Source organism: Topomyia yanbarensis, chromosome 2 (assembly GCF_030247195.1).
Source record: "Topomyia yanbarensis strain Yona2022 chromosome 2, ASM3024719v1, whole genome shotgun sequence".
NCBI classification, from domain to species: domain Eukaryota; kingdom Metazoa; phylum Arthropoda; class Insecta; order Diptera; family Culicidae; genus Topomyia; species Topomyia yanbarensis.
In genome coordinates, this window is record NC_080671.1 from 418,256,898 (window position 1) to 418,279,157 (window position 22,260).

Genomic DNA, 22,260 nt, shown 5'->3' on the forward strand with positions numbered 1-22,260 from the left:
AAACATAGAAAGATGGAATGCATCGATAAAATGGGACAAATATTTAAAAACCATTTTAAAAAAAGCAAAGTGGTAACAATAGAAGATATGGCGATAAATGTATGAAAAATGTTAAATAAAAAGTAATAGAGAAAATAGAAAGAATAAAAAACCTGGATGAAATGGAAAAATAAACAAAAAAATCGAATATAAAAAACTAGACATGGAACAAAAATTGGAAACAATAGAAACTATAGATTATATGACGAATATAAAATTTCTTCGTTAGTTAAATGTTAATAAAAACTTTTGGGGTCTCGTATTTAAATAATATTTTCAATTGAATATGAAAAATTACTGTGGATCGCTTTCTTCGTGGAATTTCATGGTCTTACCTGATTTATGGAGATATTCAGTATTCGTTTCTCGACTCCTATTTGACCAATTGAGCCCAAAGTTTCAAATTATTATGTAAAATACGAATCAAATAAATTTTTTCGAGAGTCCAGAACTCAAAAACACATAAGAATTTTTAAAATTGTCGTTCAAAATCAATGAGATAATTATATTAAAGAGCAAAATAGAAATTAAATATCAACTTTTTTAATACACAATTAACAAAAAAGATCTTTTGTATTTTTACCCACTGCACTTTAACCCATTCATGCCCATGTTGTTTGTGGACAACAACGTTTTTAAACAGCTATATCCTTTGATTGAGGCAAGATTTGCTCACAAAAACAAGTAAGGCTAATCAATGTGACTATTGGCTTTCATTTGATTATTAACAGTTATAAGGCTCAGCTCTAGAACTGAAGATATTGCAATTAGTCTGTTTGAACTGCGATGGAGCAGTGCTGCCAGTGATCGTTTACGTTCACGACGAAAAATGAATTTTTCATATAATTTCGTTATGTTACAATATTAGTGAAAACTGATAAAACCTGTCAATTTAGACTATTTTTGGCTACGTTTTCCACGCAGTTGGACTATTGTAAATACTCTAGGAGAATTGTACTGAGCATTGGAAGGTAAAAATTGAGCAGCTTCTAGCACTGCAAGGAAAGCACCTACCTTTATAAAAAAGGTTTTTAGAGTTTCTTGACGTCCCCGTTTTCAAGGAAAAATATATTTGAATCCCTACATTCACTAGAAAAAAGTTGGGCATGAAAGGGTTAAAATCGTTTTTGAGTTCAAACTTTCAAATTTTAATTTTGATTAGTCTTACATGCGGTATAAACATTATGATATAATTTACGATTAGCTTTATGATAGAAATTGGACCATATTTGGTATTTTCTGTTTTTGCCAGGATGAACTTTTCGCCGCAGTTTATACCATGAAATGTTTTACCTTTCTTATTGAGAAAATCATATATTTATTTTCCAACATGCTGCAATTTAGAATTTAGGTAGTTTTCTATGTAAATCATACCAATATTGAAACTCTAATTGCATTTTTAAATAAATTGTTTTTGAAATATTTGTCATTCCTTCTCTTCAAAGTTCGGGCCCGCTCTACAACTCCGGGCCTGGGGGGAAACACTCCGTCCCTCCCCCCTCTCCTCGGCCCTGCTTGCGAGATATCAGACTTAACTAGGTGTTCGCCCAGGAACATAAATTGCGTCTTCGTTTTTGGATCTAGCGACAATCTCGCGGTTGTTTAGTCCAGCTTTAAGTTAGTGTCGGATTCTGATGAGCTGAAGCCGAATCACAAATTCCATAAGTAATTTAGTTATAGGTTCCGTGCCCTTAACGCACGAAAGTGGTTTCGACCAATGTTCTCCTTAGTGGAAAAAAATGGTTTTCACCCAAATTTTCTCCTTAGGAAGAAATATTGCGTGGTGCTCTCAGGAAAGTTACTTTTAAAGAAACCTTATTACAATTCTCCTCACAAACAAATCTATTTATAATTCATTGATTGTAGATCGGGTAATCAAGGAAGTAGTTTGACTGACAGGATTTATAGGAACTCCCCAGTAGCTGAAATTAGTAAGCCGTACCCAAACAACAACAGGCTGTCACTCGACAATCAACGCCCCAACATAGGTATTCGATCGCACCTTAAACGAATTTCATTTTCACACACAGTTGCACTCAAGTGCCTACCTTCTTCGGTGAGTGTAAACAGATGGTAGAAATTCAAAGACCAGACCACGGAGAGCACCGCTGTAAACAGCTAGTTGATGCGATTCGTGCACTCATATAGGCCCAAAAGGAGGCGTCTCACGTTACGCCCTCCCGCAAGGAGGCGGCAGCAAACACGTTTTCCCATTTGCTTTTCATCATAATTTTCCACGACTCGTACGTTTCCTCCTTATCGGACACATACATCATACATTCGAACATGTTCAAAAGCTCCTACTCAACCGATGTGAGCTATAATTATGATCCACTGTCGAGTATTACTCAATCGGTAACACGAACATATGTTGCTTTTCAAAGCGGTGAGACCGTACTTAACGGCAGCGAAAAAAAATTTCCCAATTTTTTTGAAGGTCGTTCTACATTAAGCAACCTTCAACGCGAACGCAAAAAAAGCCGGCGCAGGTGAACATGCGTCAAACATAACTCAACTTTGATATTGATTTTGTTTTCCATTCGTTCACCTCATTTCATTTCACTTCAACCCTTTTTTCGCCGGATCCACCACACAAAAGGTTACATCCATCAGAGAGAAAGTGTGCCTTCAACGTAAGATTTTTTACAAAGAAATCTTTACTATGAATGTGTAAATACTTTCGAATCAACCGAAAAAAATTAACCCGTCAAGTTGAACTCTAGTTCGGTAAGACACGAACTGCGAAATTCACGGCGACTTAAAAAAATGACCTACATTTTTCGCAATTAAATCCCCACATTACCGCACCGTACTAGCACGATCGTAGCGCAACACTTCCCTTTTACAGCAAAAGCTCTTTCGCGCACGCCTACTAGGTTTTGCTGATTCAATTTCGCTTTCGTTCAACCGCTATTTTGTAATACTCGGCACTATTACATTAGCCACGATTACTCACGATGTTTTTACTTTTTTTTCCCCCTAGCGCCTTCTTTGCATCTACCCCTTCCATTCCTTTCGTCCGTTCCTCGACTTACCGATCCTCCTTACTTAGATACGTTTCTCACGTTTGAATGTCTCCGACATAAATATATGCGGGGCGGATGGCTGACCCGTGTGTGTGTGTGGCTTTTTAGTACCTACCACACGGCTTTGTGGGTCTATCATCTTTTCCGTCATTACTCATTCGTCTAGTTGTTTTTGTACCGGTTGCGGTTACCGCATAATACCTAGACCTGTTATCATATCTTTTTTAGCACCTGTTTGGCTCTTAAATGTGTTCAAATTACGAAACGAGTCTATTTTGGGGCTCATGAGATTAACGGGATGCAAGGATCTGATGATTGGACAAGTGTGATTTGAGATATCCAACATCATGGCGTGGACACTGGTGAGGAGCAAATCCTCTCCCCACTATTCTACCTGAAGGTGTTTTATTAGATCTTAAAGGCTTCCCCAATTTCATGATTATACTAATCTTCCACGAAATGAAAAGTCTATCTAAGAACAGATCTATAACTTAAACTTGGGAATAAAAAGTAATTTCGATTTTTGGTAAACATCACGCAAAGTATTGGTTATATGATTATGTTATTGAATATAATCACTAAAGATGTACTTTCGACAAGCTACAGCACACAACTGTGTAACTCTGGAAAATGGATTTTTCGACTTTAAAAAATTGTAGGGTTTACCCACTACTAGGGTACTTGCCCAGCAGACCCTATATGTCAGGGCGACCTAGGTGCTTCTACAAGAATTTCAGATTTTCATACATAAATAAACGAAAGGGAAAACCAAACAAATATTTACAGCCGCGTTCTCCCTCGGTCGGATCTTTATTGGCTGCTGCGACAGTAGACTGCCCAGAAAAATGATGAATTTTTGAAAACTCAATCGGCCCACCTCTGAGTCGATTCCTAGTACCACCAGTAGTACTTGTACCAAATTTGAAGCAAATCGGACAAGTCTAACTACCGGACCAACGTGCCTGAAGTTTATATAGGATTTTTCAACAATTTACATGGAGAAAATTCACTAGCTCGTATGTTCGCCGCTAGGTGGCACTGTATACATCGTATTATCACTGTAAGTGAAAATAAGAAAGATATTTTAATTGTCTACAACTTTGTCGAAGGCTGCTAGTAAATCCGGCTATGTTAAAAGAAGTTATTAAACTTTTAACGAAGTGATGTCTGAGTCAGTTTTGCATGGGGCCTAATAGTGCATGGTTGTGTATCAGTACTCGAGTCCCGCGAACTATATATTTTTGTGATATAATAGTTAGATTCAGCTTAATAGTATGTTTACAAGAATTATAGTAAATAATACGAGTTATGTTATGGTTAGAAAATTTTAGTTCCACCTGTGACCGCATAGAGGGCGCCACTACTAACTTTTCATAGAAGAGAGATAGAGTATCAAAATGTTCAGAAGAAATACTGAAAAATGCCTGTTCTATAACTTTGTAGAAGACACCAAATTTCTATCTCTCTCCGTTGAAAAGTTAGTGTTGGCGCCCTCTGGCGGTAACAGGTGGAACTAAAATTTTCTAATCAAAGCATGATTCGTATTATTTACTATAATTCTTCTGAACATACCATTGAGCTAAACCTAACGATTGTTTCACAAAAATGTTTAGTTCGTGTGAATCGAGTACTGATACACAACCATGCAAAACTGACTCAGACATCACTTCGTTAAAAGTTTAATAACTTCTTTTAACAAAGTCGGATTTACTTGCAGTCTTCGACAAAGTTGTAGACAATTCAATTATCCTTCTTATTTTCACTTACAGTGATAATACGATGCATACAGTGCCACCTAGCGGCGAAAATGCGTGCTGGTAGGTTTTCTCCATGTAAATTGTTGAAAATTCCCATACAAACTTCAGGCCCGTTGGTCCGGTAGTTAGACTTGTCCGATTTGCTTCAAACTTGGTGCAAGTACTCCTGGTGGGACTAGGAATCGACGCAGAGGTGGGCCGATAGGAATCATTTTTTTCCTGTCACCCTATGCGACAGTGGTCCTTGGCGAGTAGCTAGAGAGGTGAGCTAGGCACCTTTGTTGGAACCCCCTAGTCCACTGTAACGCAATATCGTCGATTTCGCTTGCTCCCCGCAACGAATTCCGGAAGATACCACAGTGTTCTTCTCAGGTGTATCCGATGTCCTTTCTCCTTCCCTCTCCTTGGCTGTTAGCTGTAGAGGAGAGCGAGGCTCGTTCGGCTTATCTTCTACAGCTAGAGGGACGGATACTCAGGATCTTAGGACGATTAGCCGAAGCAGCGAAAACTCCTTGACACTTATCTGTCCCACTTCGGCGACTCTTTATTGTGTACCCGGACCACGGGACTGCACTTTTCGACAGGTATTTTTACTGTCGCACGCGCGCACTTCACCTCACTGGTTAGTCGTGGCGCCAAACTGTCCCGAAAAAAGACTATTTTCCAGACGTCTGCTCTAAGCCGTGTTTCGTCACTTTCTCAAGTACACGAAAAACGCACCGCCAGATAGCTGACATCGCTATGCACAGTGGCACGACTTAGAACAAAAGGTGGACTAAAGTCCAAACTTTTCCCTGTCGGTTCATATAGGACGTTTTTATGTAATTTTGGTACGCTGAATTCGTTTTCGATATTAAAACATTTAGAAAATGAACATTTACTATTCATTAGGGAGTCTCAAATTTTTTTTTCTAAATCGTTCTTAAAATTTGTGTATGTTCATTTTCGTGTGCTAAATCGTTTTTGATATTAACATCTGCGAAAAAAATTTCATTATACATTTGGGTGGCTCAAAAATAATTATTTTGTTGCGAAGGTTCAAAAAATTTTTGGACATTTTTGTGCGCTGAATTCCTGTGTTGGTTGTAGAAAATAGAAATTAACTTTACTACTTATTAGAGTGGCTCAAATGTAAATATTTTGTCTTTTATAAAGACTTCTTTCAATTGTAATTTTGGAATTTATTTTCCGTATTGAAACGAATTGATTCTCAATATGTGGCTTTAGAAATGACTATATTACTTTTAAGGATCAAATAAGATGTGATCGACTAATTTTGGAACGTTTAATTCATTAGTGGGTTGCTTGGTATGAAAACTACATTTTTTTTCATTTTCAAAACAAACATTTTGAGCGTCTTAGTGGAATATTGATTTACATTCACTAATCAACAAGATGGTTAACGGTTTTGTTTTCGCAGGTGTGTTTTAAGTTGCTTAGATTGCTTATTTCATACCTTAAATTAAAATAAATCCAAAATCTTTTTTCGCGTATATTGTTCATTTAAAAGTGGTCTTATTTTATTAGGATAATATCGCATACCCTTAAGCTATATCAGCGCTATGCAAACTCGGAAAAAATAGTCTCACCAAATGACTAGAACTCAACTGTGTTCGCTCAATTTGACAGTTATTGCGTGAGTTAGCCAAAATAGTTCATGAAACATTTTATGACACATTTCAGATGGTTGAAAATATTTACTGAATTTTAAACATTCTTAATTCCTTTACCACTTAAAAACCATACTTTCCATTCGGCTCCTTACTCTTGATCACTAGTAAACCCCTTGTAGATCATGCTCTAAATGCTATTTGAAAGTTGTGCATAAATTAGTGTCGTTATTCTAGTCATAAAGCGAATATTCAAATTAAATATCAGTAATAACCATGCGTCTCCATTCACAGTTTTTTCAAATTTTGATTGCTTATCGCAAGTTTTCGCAAAACTAGCATAGGCTGATTTTAAAGAGAAAATGAAAAGCTTTCGAATGAGCATAGTGTGATCGCGGGCATTCACGGGCGTCGTTGTTGTTATCGCTTTAGAAGTTCGAATTCAATAAAAATTCATGACAAACAGTTATCTAAACACTAACTAAACCAACTAGCGACTTATTTTTGGCGATTTTACGATGTAATTTTATTACACGGATAATTTTGGTGAAATAATGCAATTCATAAAATCAACCGTTTCTTTGAAAAACGAGAATAACCGTATGTAGTTCCTATGGTCAAATAGTGCAAAAAACACTTGAGTTATGCCCTTCAAAAAGCTGTCAAAAATTCATTTTGCGTTCAAATCACCTAAAATCTCGCGAAAATGTCTCTGATGGCTCAGCTGATACGAGAAAAATACTAGTGAGAATATCGCATAACCTTCATATATGGACTTAAGTCCGGGCTCGTCCCACTGTGCTATGGTACAACCCACTTTTGCAGCCAGAGGACACCGGTAACCTACCTAAACCGAATGCTGTTTATTTATAAATACACAACAAAAATTACTACACCTATCTGGACTAATGAAAACGTTCATGGAATACTATTTAACCCTACAACGGTTTCGTGATTTTTTCTATACGTAAACGGTTTTGTGGGGTACATTCGTACCCTAATAACTTTGGAAATTTCTAACCGATTTTGACCATCTATACGGCGTTGTTAATATTATTGAATTGCCTTTTGAAAAAAATAGTAAATAATTCAAAAACCGACAAAAAGTGTATTTATTTCGATGCTGTTTGAGTACCAAACCCCAATACAAACAGTAAATATACAGCAATATGCAGTAATGAAGTTAAAACGGGAAGGCGTCGAAGAGACAGGCCAGTGCTTTGTACGTTCCAGAAACTGGGCTACAGAAGATGAAGAATTGAGTGATGCGTAGTACATATTATATACAAATCATATTCACGAATGTTTGTCTTTTGTCGTCAAAACCAATAATTACGATTACGATCCAAGCGGCTTTTCTAGTTACTTTGCTATAGCAGCTTTATTATATCAAATCACAAATTCTATTACTTAGCAATGTTGAAGCCTGTACAATTTCACGCAAGTTTCTTGCTTACTATGTATCGATATTTTGCTTATAAAAAAGATATAATAAATTTTCCGAATTATATACACATGACAAAACACTAACGTAAATGGTTTTGTGGGGTACATTTGTACCCCAGGCAAACTTTAAGCGGGCACTGTTAGGTTGGTCAGATGAAAAAATAGGTTACACCTACTTTAATGGAAGTTTAATAATCAAATTGATTTATGATAAAGTTTGCTTGCAGTTAAAATAAACCGTAACGGAATATCAGGTATTGCAAATAGCTCTGGGGTACAAATGTACCCCACAAAACCGTTCTAGGGTAAAATTAATTTACATCAAAAACATGACCGAGCATAATGAAGAGCGGTGAGTTATGTTGCAATAACAAATACACTCTACGAAGTGTATACACAAAATTAGATATATTGCCTCCCAGTGCTAAATTATTATTCTGCCGGGTTACAAAATCCTTTGAAACATCTAGAGAAGTTTTTCAGCCGGCAGTGATTTTTTCCATCTTAATGCTCTGGAAATCGCGCAGATGGCCTACTGAGCTAACAGCCGCTGGTGCGCTAAGACGATTTCGCTAAATTTTCAGAGCAGCGTGCACTCAGTGCACTAGCGTGACTTCCGCAAGGTTAAATTCTACACGGTGCTACAAAATAAAAAAAAATGAATGTACTTTTAAAATGGCCTATTAAAGGTTGTAATCTCGTCAAATACAACACAAAACCCGATATGATCAATTTAATATACCCTCAAAATCTGGATTTATTCAAATAAAAAACCGTTTTTTGGGATTTTCAGCACGAAAACATTTTCTACGCGGTCATTTTCCAAAAGATGTTTTGAAAAGAAGAAGAAATGACCTTTCCAACGGTTATGTTATGTTATGTTATGTTATGTTATGTTATGTACTTTTGATAAAAGTGCTATGCGTCTTGGGATAACAAAATGAAAGTAGGTACCTATTATTTTGCGATTTTTTCATTACAAATAAAAAAATGATCTACCTTTTTATTAGGGAGCATCATTTTTTAAATGGAAATTTAGAGAGAATATTTAATTCCGCATCAATTTATGATCAAAATCGGTTGAAAAATGGCAGAGCTATTATTTTTTTCCAAATTAGAAACATACTCGCATTAACTTTTAAGGGGACAGTCTCATATAAAATTTTCAAAAATAGATTTTTTTGCTCGATTAGGTATACATTCAAAAGTGTGTGTGCGAACTTTGAGCTTGAAAATGGAAAAAATAAGAGACGATATAATTGTAGCATCTTATAGTACGAGACAATACCTCACTAACCTCGTAAGAGTTCATGCGAGCAAGTTTCTAATTTGAAAAAAAATAACTCTGCCATTTTTCAACCGATCTTGATGATAAAGAGGTCGTTGGATGCAAAATTGTATTCTCGATCTAAAATTTCATTAAAGACGCTTCTTTAGAAGATTGTTGATCAATGTTCATAATTTTCATGGAAAAATCGCAAAATTATGGTTGGAACATAACATAGCATACTGTTGGAAAGGCCATTTCTTCTTTCCAGAACACTCAAAAAATTTAAAATCGGTTGAAAAATAGTTTTTTTGCCATAAATCAAGATTTTGAGAGTGCACAACATTTTTCAAAAATTGGCTTGTGTTGCATTTGGCGAGATCTACAACCTATACTAAGTCACTTCAAAAGCACAAAATCACTGTAGCACCGTGATATTAATCATATCGATATAGTTATCCTCATTTATGAATGAATATTATTGCTTGAGTGACAGATGATAGGAAGAATGTCGAAATTGCAAAATTATGTTATTTTCAAATGCAGATTAAATTGCAATTTTTGTTGCTCTATGATTTTCTCCTAGATGAACGCGCTCGGAAAGGGGTACATGTTCAACATACGTTTGCATGATTTATAGCAGATCAATTGGGCGGAAAACGTTGTCGAAGAAAGTCTAAATTAATAAAAAAAAATCAGTTTTCAAACATATTTTAAGACGAAATATAATTTTTCACCGTTAACTAAAATTGTCTCTGGCAGCACTGCTCCAGTGAAGTCCAAGCAGAATCATTACCATAACTTCAATTATACTGATAACTCATGTAACTGTTAGTACTGATATAAACCGTAATGGTCACAGGTATATGCCGTACTTGTTTTTGTGACCAAATTGTTTCTAACCCAAAAGTTTGAAAACGTTGTTGTTTATAAACGATATGGGCATGAAGAAATTAATAAAAATTTGGATCAAAAAACGACAGGATCAAATTCAAAAACCTTTTTCCCCGTATATAACACAGGTAATCAATAAGCGTGGATAATGCGTTTAGGGACGGGTATAGCGTTGTTGGTAAATCTTGTACGCAGGGTTAGAGTAAAGTGACCAGATGTTTTCGGCATGAATGTAGGACACGCTCAAGAAACCTATTGAAGGTTTGCGTTTTTTCCACATACTTGCGCAACTTCTAGAAGGCTGAGATATTTTTCGCAAATATTCATGAGGTGACCCATACTAATGGTAGACATAGATACTGTGAATTTGGTTAAATTGGTTAAATTTGCACACGATGTTCGGAGATTTGGTAGCTCATTTATGCGTATTTTTTACAATATGAATGAAGAAGAATTGGAATGAAAATTATATTTTAAAATGCGAGTCTTTTTCCAGGACCCCTGGTCACTTTAGATTAGAGATATTTCTAAAAGGATTTTTCTATAATACGAAAAATGAGCTTGATGGCCCTAAGGTTAAATCGTCTATTATGATAACAAAAAAATGATCCGTCTTCACGACTACCTAAAACGACTTTTTTATCGGTTCGTTTATTTATTAGAAACATTTGCGTTAGCTTGACGGTGCCAATTTCTTTTTTTACATTTTAAAATTATCTTGTAACTAAGAAGTTACAGTTTTGAAATATGTTTTGATGTTCTACAGAACAAAAAAAGTTCTATAGCTATCCCTTAACTAGGAATGCAATTTGATATACAACGAGAAAACAATAGTTTTTGTGAAATATTTTACAACTATCTTAAAACTAGGAATACATTTCTATTCTTCTATTCACAAGAAGAGAAAAAAAACGATTTGTATTAAGAGGAAGTGGAGGAGAGGTGTCAACAAAATATTAATAAGACTTTAACTAGTTTTAAATTCTATTTAAATGACGCTTTTGTAAAATATACGGTTACATTACTACACCCCAATGAAAATGCTTTTTATGGCTATTGTGCACTCAAAATACTGTTTCCAGTCGATTTTGGAATGCTGGATAACAGCCGTTAAGCATACGAAATGCTAAGAAACCGTTGGAAGCATCTGAAATGTTAATAATGTAATATCTTACAACATATATTAATGCTTAATGGCTACCTTGCTATATAAGTGTTGCATGTAATGGGTGGAACAAAAATTTAGAATAGGACGTAAGTAACAATGAGAGATTCTCTTTGGGGTCTTTCTCTTCTATTCATTACTCGGCCATTTCAACATTTACTACTCTACTCTTGGCAAAATATTCTAGTAAAACCGTCTGCTTTCGATATGTACTGAAAAATTAGTGCAAAGTGTTGTAATGACGTCGTTATAAACGAAAGAGAAAGTAAACAAAGAGAGGCTCTCAATGTTACTTACGTCCTATTGAAAATTTTCTCTAGAATTATATTCCTGCTCCGAGCAGTATGGGAAAATTGACTTTCGCAAAATAATTCCTCCAGGAGTCGACCATTGCCTCCTAAGAATAAATCGTTGTTGTTTTTATAGAAAGTTTAACAAAGAAACAAAGTCTCGAAGACTTCGAAACGATCTGCCGCTTGCGGAAAAAGTTATTAAGCAGAATCTAATTGATGTTCTGACGATTAATATATTATGTTTTTTCTAGCACCATTACTGTTGGTTGTCCAATTACATGCAACTTTGTTTTGACTTTCTCTTATTATGTCTAAATCAATTATCTGAACTGTTTAGTCACCTCACAAGAGTTTTGAGGGATAAATTTAAGCATTAAGAGTAGGTTAAAAATTCTGTATATAATTTGACCGTCAGCAGCAGTGATGCCATGAAAATGGAAAGTTTCATCAATCTTCAAAGCATCAATCGATTTTTCCTTAAAAAAAATTTCCGCAAGCGTCAGATTGTTTTGTGGTCTTTAAGACTTTGATCCCTTGACAAATTTCCTAAGAAAACATAAATTATTTTTTCGGAGGCGACTCTTGCAAGAATTATATCGTAAAAGTTGATTTCCCCATGCGAAATCCCATGTAACCTCTAAACCGCGGCCGCAAAAATATAGTTTCACCGATCGAGCTTAGCAATTGCACAGTTGTTCTAGGACCCAAATGGGACCAGCAAGTTATGTATTATTGGCTAACTTACGTTTAGCACCTCTACTCATTATGAACTATTTCTACTTCTTATTCCCTGTTTCCGTCGTAATCCTTTTTCTATTGTTAAATCAGCAATTTCGAGCGTTGTTCTGAATTTATGTACACTTTCAACATTCTTGCGCACGCTTAGTTTTAGGTTAAGGTAAGGAACAATGTCCATGCCAATATGACTGTGAATAATATAAACAGGAAATACGTCTATTGTTCGGTAGATTGGGCGCATAATGAATCATCACCTTTTAATGATTTTAAAATGATCATACTGTGGCAGAAATATGAGTCCAAAAATGTCGAAGAATTTCTTGCATTTTTTCCAAGCACAATTGTAGGATTCTAATTGTACATTTAATTATCACATGGCCACTATTCAGCGTGCTGAGCATTAATCGTGTATTCTTTGTGAATCCGATTAAGAAGTTTCATATCATTTAATATGTAACTACCCTGCGGTAATCTAACGTCGTGTCCGGATTTTTGGTACAAAGATGAACCTATGTACATAGAGCTGAAACTTAAGTAACATTATTGGACACACACAGAGAGACATTTTGCGATTTCGACGATTTGAAACGAATGGTATATGACACTCGGCCTCGATTGGAAAGTCGATTTTTGAAAGAGATTACATAGCCTTTCCTTATACGAGCAGGCCCGATGAGAGGGGGGGTCAGGGGGGGGCAACTACCCTGGGGCCCGGGTCTGTTTTGGGGGCCCGAGTTTTTAACTGAATTTAATTTATTTTAATATAATTGTTGAAGTTTATTGTTTCTGTTGGCACTGCAAATATACCACAATCAACTACGTTCCAGTCGCTCCAATGGTTTTCTGAAGTACGTGAACGTAACCTTATTAGATTCATTTAACAGTGCAATTGAACCATTCTTGTTTCATTTATCGCAAGTGTTTTTAAAAGTGTTCAAAAAAATGGTTGAATACGAACAGTACAGTATGAAGTTGTATACAATTTAACATATTCTTAGCTAACTGTTACTAATAAAACTTTGATATTTTCGGAATGGGATGATGATGATGATGGTCTCACCTCATACCCCTACAAAGGTGTGAGCTGGACGATTTATCTAATAGATAATTGATATTTTTACACATGACTAAACCAGTGAACAAAACAAATACGGACTGGTTAACAGTTCAGACACAGATTTTCCTTCAAAAGACCGCAACCAGATAGGCTTCAAATATTTCGCAAACAACCAGAGTCCATCAAGCAAATTTCCATCCCGGCAAGATGCTTGATGGCATCGGGAATTGAACCCAATATCCGCAATTTTCAACAATCACAAGCAAGACTCCTCCCGCCTGTACAATATATCGCTACTACCACATACAAAGATGGAAAGTATCGAGTATGGTGGCAGTGCAGAGCCTAGCCGATTTATATCATCAACGTCAGACCTCAAACTAATCTACTACTAACCATTAACCCAAGGCAGTCAAGAGAAACTCCCAACTGGGAATATTCTAGATTGATCGGGAAGGATTGCCATTTTGAAAACTAAGATAGCGAATTCCAGTTGAGATATCTGTATAACCTAAAATATTGACATTTTCGAAATAAAATAATCATAGAATAGATATAGATATTGTGATTTGTGATGCGGATGATATGATTATAGAAAATTTTATCAACCAGAAGGCCTCCAAAAGGGCATCGCTCATTTATTCGTCAAACCCGCCTAAAAATACCCTCATAGCTTATACAGAAATTGTTCGAAATAGCTCCAAGCTACCATTTCTATCATCTACTCGTCAAGCCCGTTTCAAAAATTCCCAAATTTTTAGGGTTATCGAGATTATTGTTCAATCGGACGTCTCCATGCTGGATTTCAAAAAGGTACCAAATATCCATTTTCATCATGTACTTGTCAAGCCCGTTTCGGAAATACCAATATTGTTAGGGTTATCGATAATGTCGCTCAACCAATGCGTTTTAGTAAGAATGTAAAGCGAACTTTTTTACAATCTAAATCCCAAAAAACGAACACTTTTTTACGAACTAATTCAATTTACGAACCCTTGGCTTGGTTCGTAAATGGAGGTTCCAGTGTACACATTTGATGAAGAAAAATCCAGTATCTCAAAATCAACAGTATGTACCAACAACAAGAAACAAGGCAGCATCAGTGGTGCGAAATTGCATATTTAGTTGCTTATTTCTGATAAATTGCTGAAACAATATTCAGTTTCAACGCTTCCCTCATTCATTCACTTCCAAACTAACTGAAATTTTATGAAGAATGGTTGAATGCAGAGGAAATATTTCATTCACAAACCAAAGCATTTATTTGTTATTATGTGACCAGTTTGAAGGCAGAAGTTCTTTTACATTTTCGAGCATAACTGAACTGCGTAATTTATATCTGGTGCTCTTTTGCTTGATAATCCCTCTCAGAGCTATCATAGAAACAAGATTCAGTTTGCTCCTGAAACCGAACATATGCGAACATGAATGCGTTGTACCGAAAAATCGAAGGACGAGGGAAACAAACCAAACATTCGATTCATCGCGGCGGGCATGAATTGAATCTTGTTTCTCTTTCAAGTTCACGCAGGGATGTCAATTTTTCTAAGCTCAGATTCTGGGCAGCATTAACGATGGTAGCATTAACGTGCGTCAAGGGAGCATGAACGATGGGAATATGGACTGTATGGCAACGCCGCAAAAAAGGATTCCAATTGCAATGGCAAGTCGGACGTAAGCCATTCTGATGGCCAGCCACAAATATTCCTTTATTAAGTTTTATTTTTTCCATGTATTACATGTTTAAAATACTGACCACTCTGTTAAGCTAACGCATTGAATCATGTCAAATAAACAATTTAAAAAAATAGTTTAATTGAAACGGTTGCATCCGCATAATTTCTCTAATCGATATTGAAATAAGAAGTCATATATGGTAGGGCCCGCCAGTACTTCAAACCCTGGGGCCCGGCGCGGCTCTCGACGGCCCTGTATACGAGAGACAGTTTTCAAACTGAGGATTCTTTCAAAGCTTTCAAATCACAAACTGGTGGTTAATGACTATACGGATACAAAAAACTGCATATGATTAGGGCCTTTTGATTCTGTTTTGGGGGTACCAGATAAAAGTCGAACATCAAAATTACAATAAGTAGAAATCATATTTTGATAATAGCATCAAATTGAAATCTTATTCTGCTATTAGTCGTATATTTTTTTTTAAATATGACATCAAATTTTGATCTCATTTTGCTATCCTTGTTTCTTAGAAGAATTTTCTATGTTTATATTTCTTTGGTGAAACATCAAAGTGAATACATATTTTGTTATCAAAAAATTCAACATCTCAATGAGCTTTCAATTTACTCTCACTGATAGCAGAATTAGTTTTCTGTTTGATGTCATAGAACACTCTTGCTGCTCTCCAATTTGATCTTTTAACCGTTAAAACAACCAATACGACAACAACCTGGGTAATCATTTGCCGAACATCACAACATCAAGTTTAGTTTTCAATTTGTTGTCAGACTCTGCTCGGGTATCGTGCATTAAGGCAATTTTTTTGCGTCCATCCATTCAACAACGGCAAAAATCACAACGCATGACAGGTTTTTTACATTGAGTGTATAAGTAAACTAATTATACTTAGCTTTCAGTTTAATTTAGTTGATTTAGAATATACACAAAAATCCAAGGTATCTCTCATTTTTTCGACAACTTAAATCAGTGCGAGTGACAGGCAAAACTCACAATTTTGATTTTAAATGAATCTACTTTTTGGGTTGATTTATATTTCTGTATGAATCTACCAATTTTAGTGGCATATAAAATAATCATTGGTTTCGCTTCAGCACCTGAATGAAAAGGATTTAAACATCTGGTATCTATTGTTTTGTCACAGGTCTGCTCTCGGATTCAACGACCACCTTGATAATACAATCAAACAAAAATTGTAAGCATTAAAATATTCTTATTTCCACTACGCCCGATTTCTCCTTAAAAAGCTGGTCTTGTGAAGTAACCGACAAATCTCAGCTCTGCAGCGGAGTTCCTGTGGTGAGCATGCGGCATACTTGATGGCATTACCCACAATCAGGAAACTTTCTGCAACTACCCAGGTTTAAACGAGCCATTTCTGCAATAAGTTGGCACACTACTGAAAAACCAGCAGTGAAATTGGTAACCACATTAAAAGCTAACGTACAGCCATCTATAACTTCTGGTCAGCCACAAACCGCTACTCAGTCAATAATTACGAAGAACACCCATTCAATCACAACTGCACCCAGTCCCAGTACCTCAAAATCAATAGCCAATACCACCAGTGAAAAAAGTATGAGAGAGAAGGCAGACCAGTAAGTAGTAGGGCGGTGGTACCGGTAGTACCGGTACCGAAAATACCGATCCATTTTTGGTACCGAAATACGGGAACTGAAAAAATATAAGTACCGTCATTTTCGGTACTATCCAAAGCTTTTGATGAGCAATATGATTAATCTAACCTTCCAGCACATATAGGGCCCTGTTTCAAACATCGGTCTGTAAGGTATAACGAATATAACTCCCATTGAACGCAACTGGATATTTTTATTATTTATTCGAAAATGAATACAACGATTAATGTATTTTGAGCTGACATGAACTAAATAACGATTGATTTGTTTTTTCGGAATGTTCCGTAAGCGACGTTTGGGTTGTTTCCCATTTTTGCCAAAATAATAAGTTTCGGGTCTAAGTTACGCCTATATACATTTTGCTGTTAATTATTAATCAATAAAAGAACAAACGCCGAGTTAGTACCTAACACGATCCGAATAGGGCACGCAGGGATCTGACCTGTGTTCAGCGTTGTGTGATTAGATGTGATTTGCATCCAAAGCCAGGTAAAAAGGAATATGTTTCGTCATCTGAATTCTCACAATATGAACTGTTTGAAATACATGGGAAAAGTTTATTCAACTAATGAATTCTCCTTTCGATGATTCCTTAAAGGAGCTCCAAGACGGTCCTTGAGTTCGATATCATCCATATACATGGGGATCTTGGCTCAAAAGTTGTTGTATTTGATGTTGCGTTGCATAAAATTCTTCACAACGCCGTTTCCAACTTCGTTTAAACTTCTGTGAACGTTTATAGTACCACATTACGCCCACTTCCTTAGGAATTAACGCCGTTTTCACCTTTAGAAACTGCTCCACCAAACGCACATTTTCCAATACGAATTTGTTTAAAGTCAGTCGCAATGGTAAATCTCGCAGTAGAGGCACGTTTCACTGTTTGTGCAGTGGATAAGCAACAAAGCGATAGAAATTGATTACTTGTTTTATTGATAGCTATAACAAAGTATTTTTTGCTGCTGATCTGGATGAGATTAGAAGGTAGACTGAAACATATAAAAGCAATAAAAGTATATGTTTCAACATTTTAAGCTGTTTTGCTGTCCATTAGTTTTTTTTTACAAAAACATTCCACTACCGGTGCTGAGGCATACAGTACCGGAGAACCGGCTCTCACCAAGAAGGGTCGGTAGTGCATAGAAGTCAAACTAATGCACTGAGCCGTGTCAAATTAGAGTGGAAATCGAGTTCCATTTAGGTCCTAGAACGAAGGTGAAAATTGTAAGCTCGATAGGTGAAACTATATTTTTGTCCTGTCCCACTGTAGTATTAAATAAATGAATGGTGATATAAATAATTTATAAGTAAACTTGAAATACGAAGGAACCAGTAAGGGATATTGACTTTTTATTGCTTTCTATTGAATTTTAAACATCATTAAAAATTAAAAGATTAATAAAACCTTCGATGAATAATTATTATTTAATTTTCAATTATAATTATAATTATTATATTATATTGCATTCTACAATACCTAAGCAAAATAATTTGTTTTCAGTATGTGAAAAAACGGATTTATACACGTTAAACGCATTACATACAAACACTCGTGTTTCTCGCAATAAAACCCACCTGGTCAAAAACGCTTGAAATTGCTATCATTCACGTAAACCTACGTTCGTGATCTCGCAAACATTAAACGATCCTGTAATTAACTTAATGTGTAAGCCCTTTCCAAATTTATCATCACAGTCTCAAGTGCGAACATATAAACGCTTGTTCCCACGCGATCATGAAGTCTTCAAGTCAGCACATCTGAACTGATTACTCAATATCACAATCAGAATCACGGTGCACTGCCTTAAGCAGTGTTTCAGATGCAATTATATTGAGTGATTTTGAACGAGGTGCTGCCGAGAATCTGGCATTATTGAAAGTCAGAAACAAAACTAGTCTAACAGATGTCTTTTATAATTTATTTTATAATATGTCACCTAAAATACCTAATACAAAGTGTATTTTTAAAAGGAAAAAAATGTTCAAAAACTTTTCTAACGGTCAAAATTTCGAAAGCATCATCTTTGGAGTTTTAACAAATTCGAAGAAGCTTTCCAACATAAAATCTTCTAGAAGTATATATTAAGAATTAACTCTTCAAAAATAGTAAGAGACTTGGCATCTTCAGCAGAGTTGTTGATAATGTCATTTAAAACAACTTTGTTGAAAATATGAAAGCTATATAAATGCAGTATATCGAGATATAAAACGATATTGAATAACTTTTCTTAAAGACAGTTCTTTTCAATAAATGATTTATTGTAAGCTTCAGAGACTACCTTGAATAAAATGTGAATTATATTGTATATACACAGTATATTAGATTTATAAAATACAGTAATATCAGAACAAATTGTTTCAAAGGTTTTCTTTCGCATTTAGTCTGTTATATTTCGATATTCTGAATACAAGGAGTATTCATGTCTCCAACGAAATTAGTTATGGAATGCCTTCAACAAAGTTTTTGTTTTTCATTTTGTTTATATAGGCTAGGGTCTTTCGGATCTATTTTTAGGCTAGAAAAATTTCAAACCTGATTCACGGGGGTTGGGAATCGAACCCAAAAGAGCTGCGTACAAGGCAATCGACTGACCAACTACACCATACCCGTTTCATTCAATAAAGTTGTTTGAAATAGCATTTTCGAAAACTTTGCAGAAGACATTAAATATCGATTAAAAAAAGAAAATATTTATGATTACGTCTAGGAGGATTGACCGCCAAAATTATTTTTATTAGATGAGCTTTTCCTTAACACTGTAATATTCTTCAAAGATACATCCAAAGTTGACAGTTTCGAATAATGTGATCGTGACCGTTAAAAATGTTTTCCAGCGTTAATTTCACTTTTCTTCATTATTAAAGTTCACAACTCCAGAACGAGTTCTCGTATACAAAAAATTATTACACCATTCAATTCAACACTCAAATATTCACCATTAATAGCCACTAACATGAAATATTTTGAAATTTTTATTATTTCCAATACTGCTTAGAGACTATTTATATAGTTGATATTCACAAAAAAAAAGAAATGTCCATAAAAACCGATCCTGACCTGCTAGACAAACGGGAAACATAATTTTTCATAATTTTCCTTTTACTTTCCAATATATTATTGTCGTTAATCACAATGGATTTTTGTCTCAACTCTACGCATTCTCAAAAAAAAATTCGATTCTAGAGGTTTTAACCTTAGGGTCATTCGCCTCTTCAGGTTGAAATAATGAAAAATTTCTAACCCAATGTGCGTGGTCGGAACTCGAACCCAGGTGCGCTACGTACAAGGAAATCGATTTACCAACTACCCTACGCCCGACTCAAAAAAATACATTTTTAGCAAATATTGAATTGCATGCAATTTTTCGGTGAACATTAAATATTTACATTAAATTGTGCTTTCTACTCGAAGAAGTGTCCCTAATCTATATCTCTTCAAAAAACAGCTTATGATAATTTGACGAGATCAGTTACAAGATCTGAATCCCAAAATTTTCAAAATCGCAATGATGCTTAAAACAATAGGTCCTCAATGTAGTAATCAGACAATATACTTCCAAAACTATTATTGCGCAATATTGAATTAAATTAGTCATAATCAATTAATTTGTTTTTTTTTTCAATCCGCCCCTCCCCGGTCACTGTGATCAGCTTAACAAAAAAAAAGTTTTTTCTTCATACTAAATTGTTTTGATTCGGTGGAGATTTTACACCCTCCCTACTTTGGCTATACCACTATATCAAGTTCATCAGACATCACATAACAGTATTTCGAGAGAAAAAAATAATGTTTTGATGGAACGTTTTAAAAGTCCAGTCTTGAAATAAAACCGAAAACCTCACACGCCGAACCAAAAAAAATAAACCGACCCAACGCATTAATTGAAGACCCACCAGTTAAACTGCCTTGCGATCATCTCTTCCACTCTTCGTCTAGTTAAATATTTTGCAACAAGGACATGTGCAAATTCGGATTTTATGAACGCAAACAAATACGCGAAAGTTTTCCAAGCTCTGACATTGACGAACCGGACGTAGTCTTTGCTGAGCTGCATTCGGTTAGCGGAATATTCGCTGCTTTGCGGGTTGATTGGGTCATATGTATATGAACAGTGTGCTTTTTTTTTTTTTAATTTACCAGTTATTGAAACGTTAATCCAGTTTGGTCTCATTTTCCTCCGGTCTTTAGTGTTATTGTATTTCGTTCACCTTCAAGTCCGTCCTCTCGGTTCGATTCGGCTCGTTGGCGGATGCTGTTTATGTAAGTGCACAAAACAAACAAAAAATCGACGAACTCACTGCGGTTTGATTCAAATTTACCACGAGATAAAAAAAAACTGTTGGGATCTTTTAATTCCTTCCACAAGTCGTTCCGTCGTTTTCTCACCAGGATGAACAAAAAGGTTTCTCCAATGCCCTCTGAAACTAGTTACATGGGCATCGTTTTATCTTTTCACCACCGCACAAAAGGCAAATCATGAGATGTTTATTTCCTTTCGTCACTTCTTCAAAAAACCATATTACACAACCGACCGACCGAAGGGGCACTTGAATAATCTACCTCCGTCTTTCATCACACGCGAGCGGCCCGTTCTGCGGTTGACAAATTGCTTCACCTCTGCTTGCTTAACGAAGAAAGTAACACTTTGGCGGACTGTCTGTTTTTTTTTCTTTTTTGCATATACACGCTCCAACCTGAACTGACCGAGCTCGCTTCGAACCACTCGAACTAACTAATAAAAAAGGCGACCGTCGTGGTTCAGAGCCAACTCGAAACTGACCGAAACAGCCCCAAAACCGCGGATGGATGGTTGGTTGAGCTACTCCCCTAAACGCCTCCCGATCGTCACACGGCGGCAGCGGCGCAGTAGGCGCGAATGCGAATGCTTCACTGCTGCAGCCAAACAACAACAACAACAAGGACGGCGGACTCTGACGGAGACGACGACGTCTGCTGCGCGACGCGGTCTGATCGTATCTGGTAGGCACACGGACGGACGAACGGGGTTCGTCGCCTGCCGGTTGACTGAAGTCACCGCACTCGGGAAAAGTGGGAAAAAAGCTCGCAGTGACGCGATGGCGGTGGCACGCTTCGAAACGAAAAAGAAACAAACATAAAAAACGAACGCATGGAAAAACGATGAGGTAATAAAGTGCAACTCCCACCATATCGAGAGTAAAAGCCGGCTTGCTTCGGCGGTTCGCATTCAAGGAACTGCGCTGCTCGTGTTGTCAGTATCTTCGCAGAGGTATAAGCAGCAAAGCACATGTGAATTTTGGGAATCGAAATATGCGTCTGCAGCTGGAGGGCTCTTTTATAGCGTCAAGTCAATTATATTGAGCGTTATTCTTTCTAGCTCGTGGAAAGGAGTTTGAACTGAGGTTTTTACTGTCTACTATAACACCGATAAGAAACGATTTTCATACGCGTTTGACGCCCCTTTTTTCTCGACAACTGCTAAAATCGTGTAAAAAGGCTTTTTATCAGACATTTTCTACGAAATATGCAGAAATGTACCAATAGGTGGTGCCCGCGTCTGTTCAGTGTTTATCAAAATAAAAGCAATTGTATGTATAGATTGAATTAGTTAAGGAATTTGCGTTTCGGCTTCATCTTATCAGAATCCGACACT

At 36.1% G+C, this 22,260-nt stretch overlaps 1 protein-coding gene across 2 annotated transcripts in view; it reads right to left on the reverse strand.

Annotated features, from left to right (window-relative positions):
• The window catches only part of LOC131685201 (proclotting enzyme), an 88,296-nt gene extending 66,824 nt beyond the window's left edge, over nucleotides 1-21,472 (reverse strand). For both annotated transcript variants that reach the window (XM_058968753.1, XM_058968752.1), the window contains exon 1: nucleotides 20,766-21,472. In XM_058968753.1, coding sequence (XP_058824736.1) covers nucleotides 20,766-20,799 — 34 coding nt within the window. In that variant the 5' untranslated portion in view covers nucleotides 20,800-21,472. The remainder of the gene's footprint in view (nucleotides 1-20,765) is intronic.
• Between the last annotated feature and the right edge of the window lie 788 nt (nucleotides 21,473-22,260).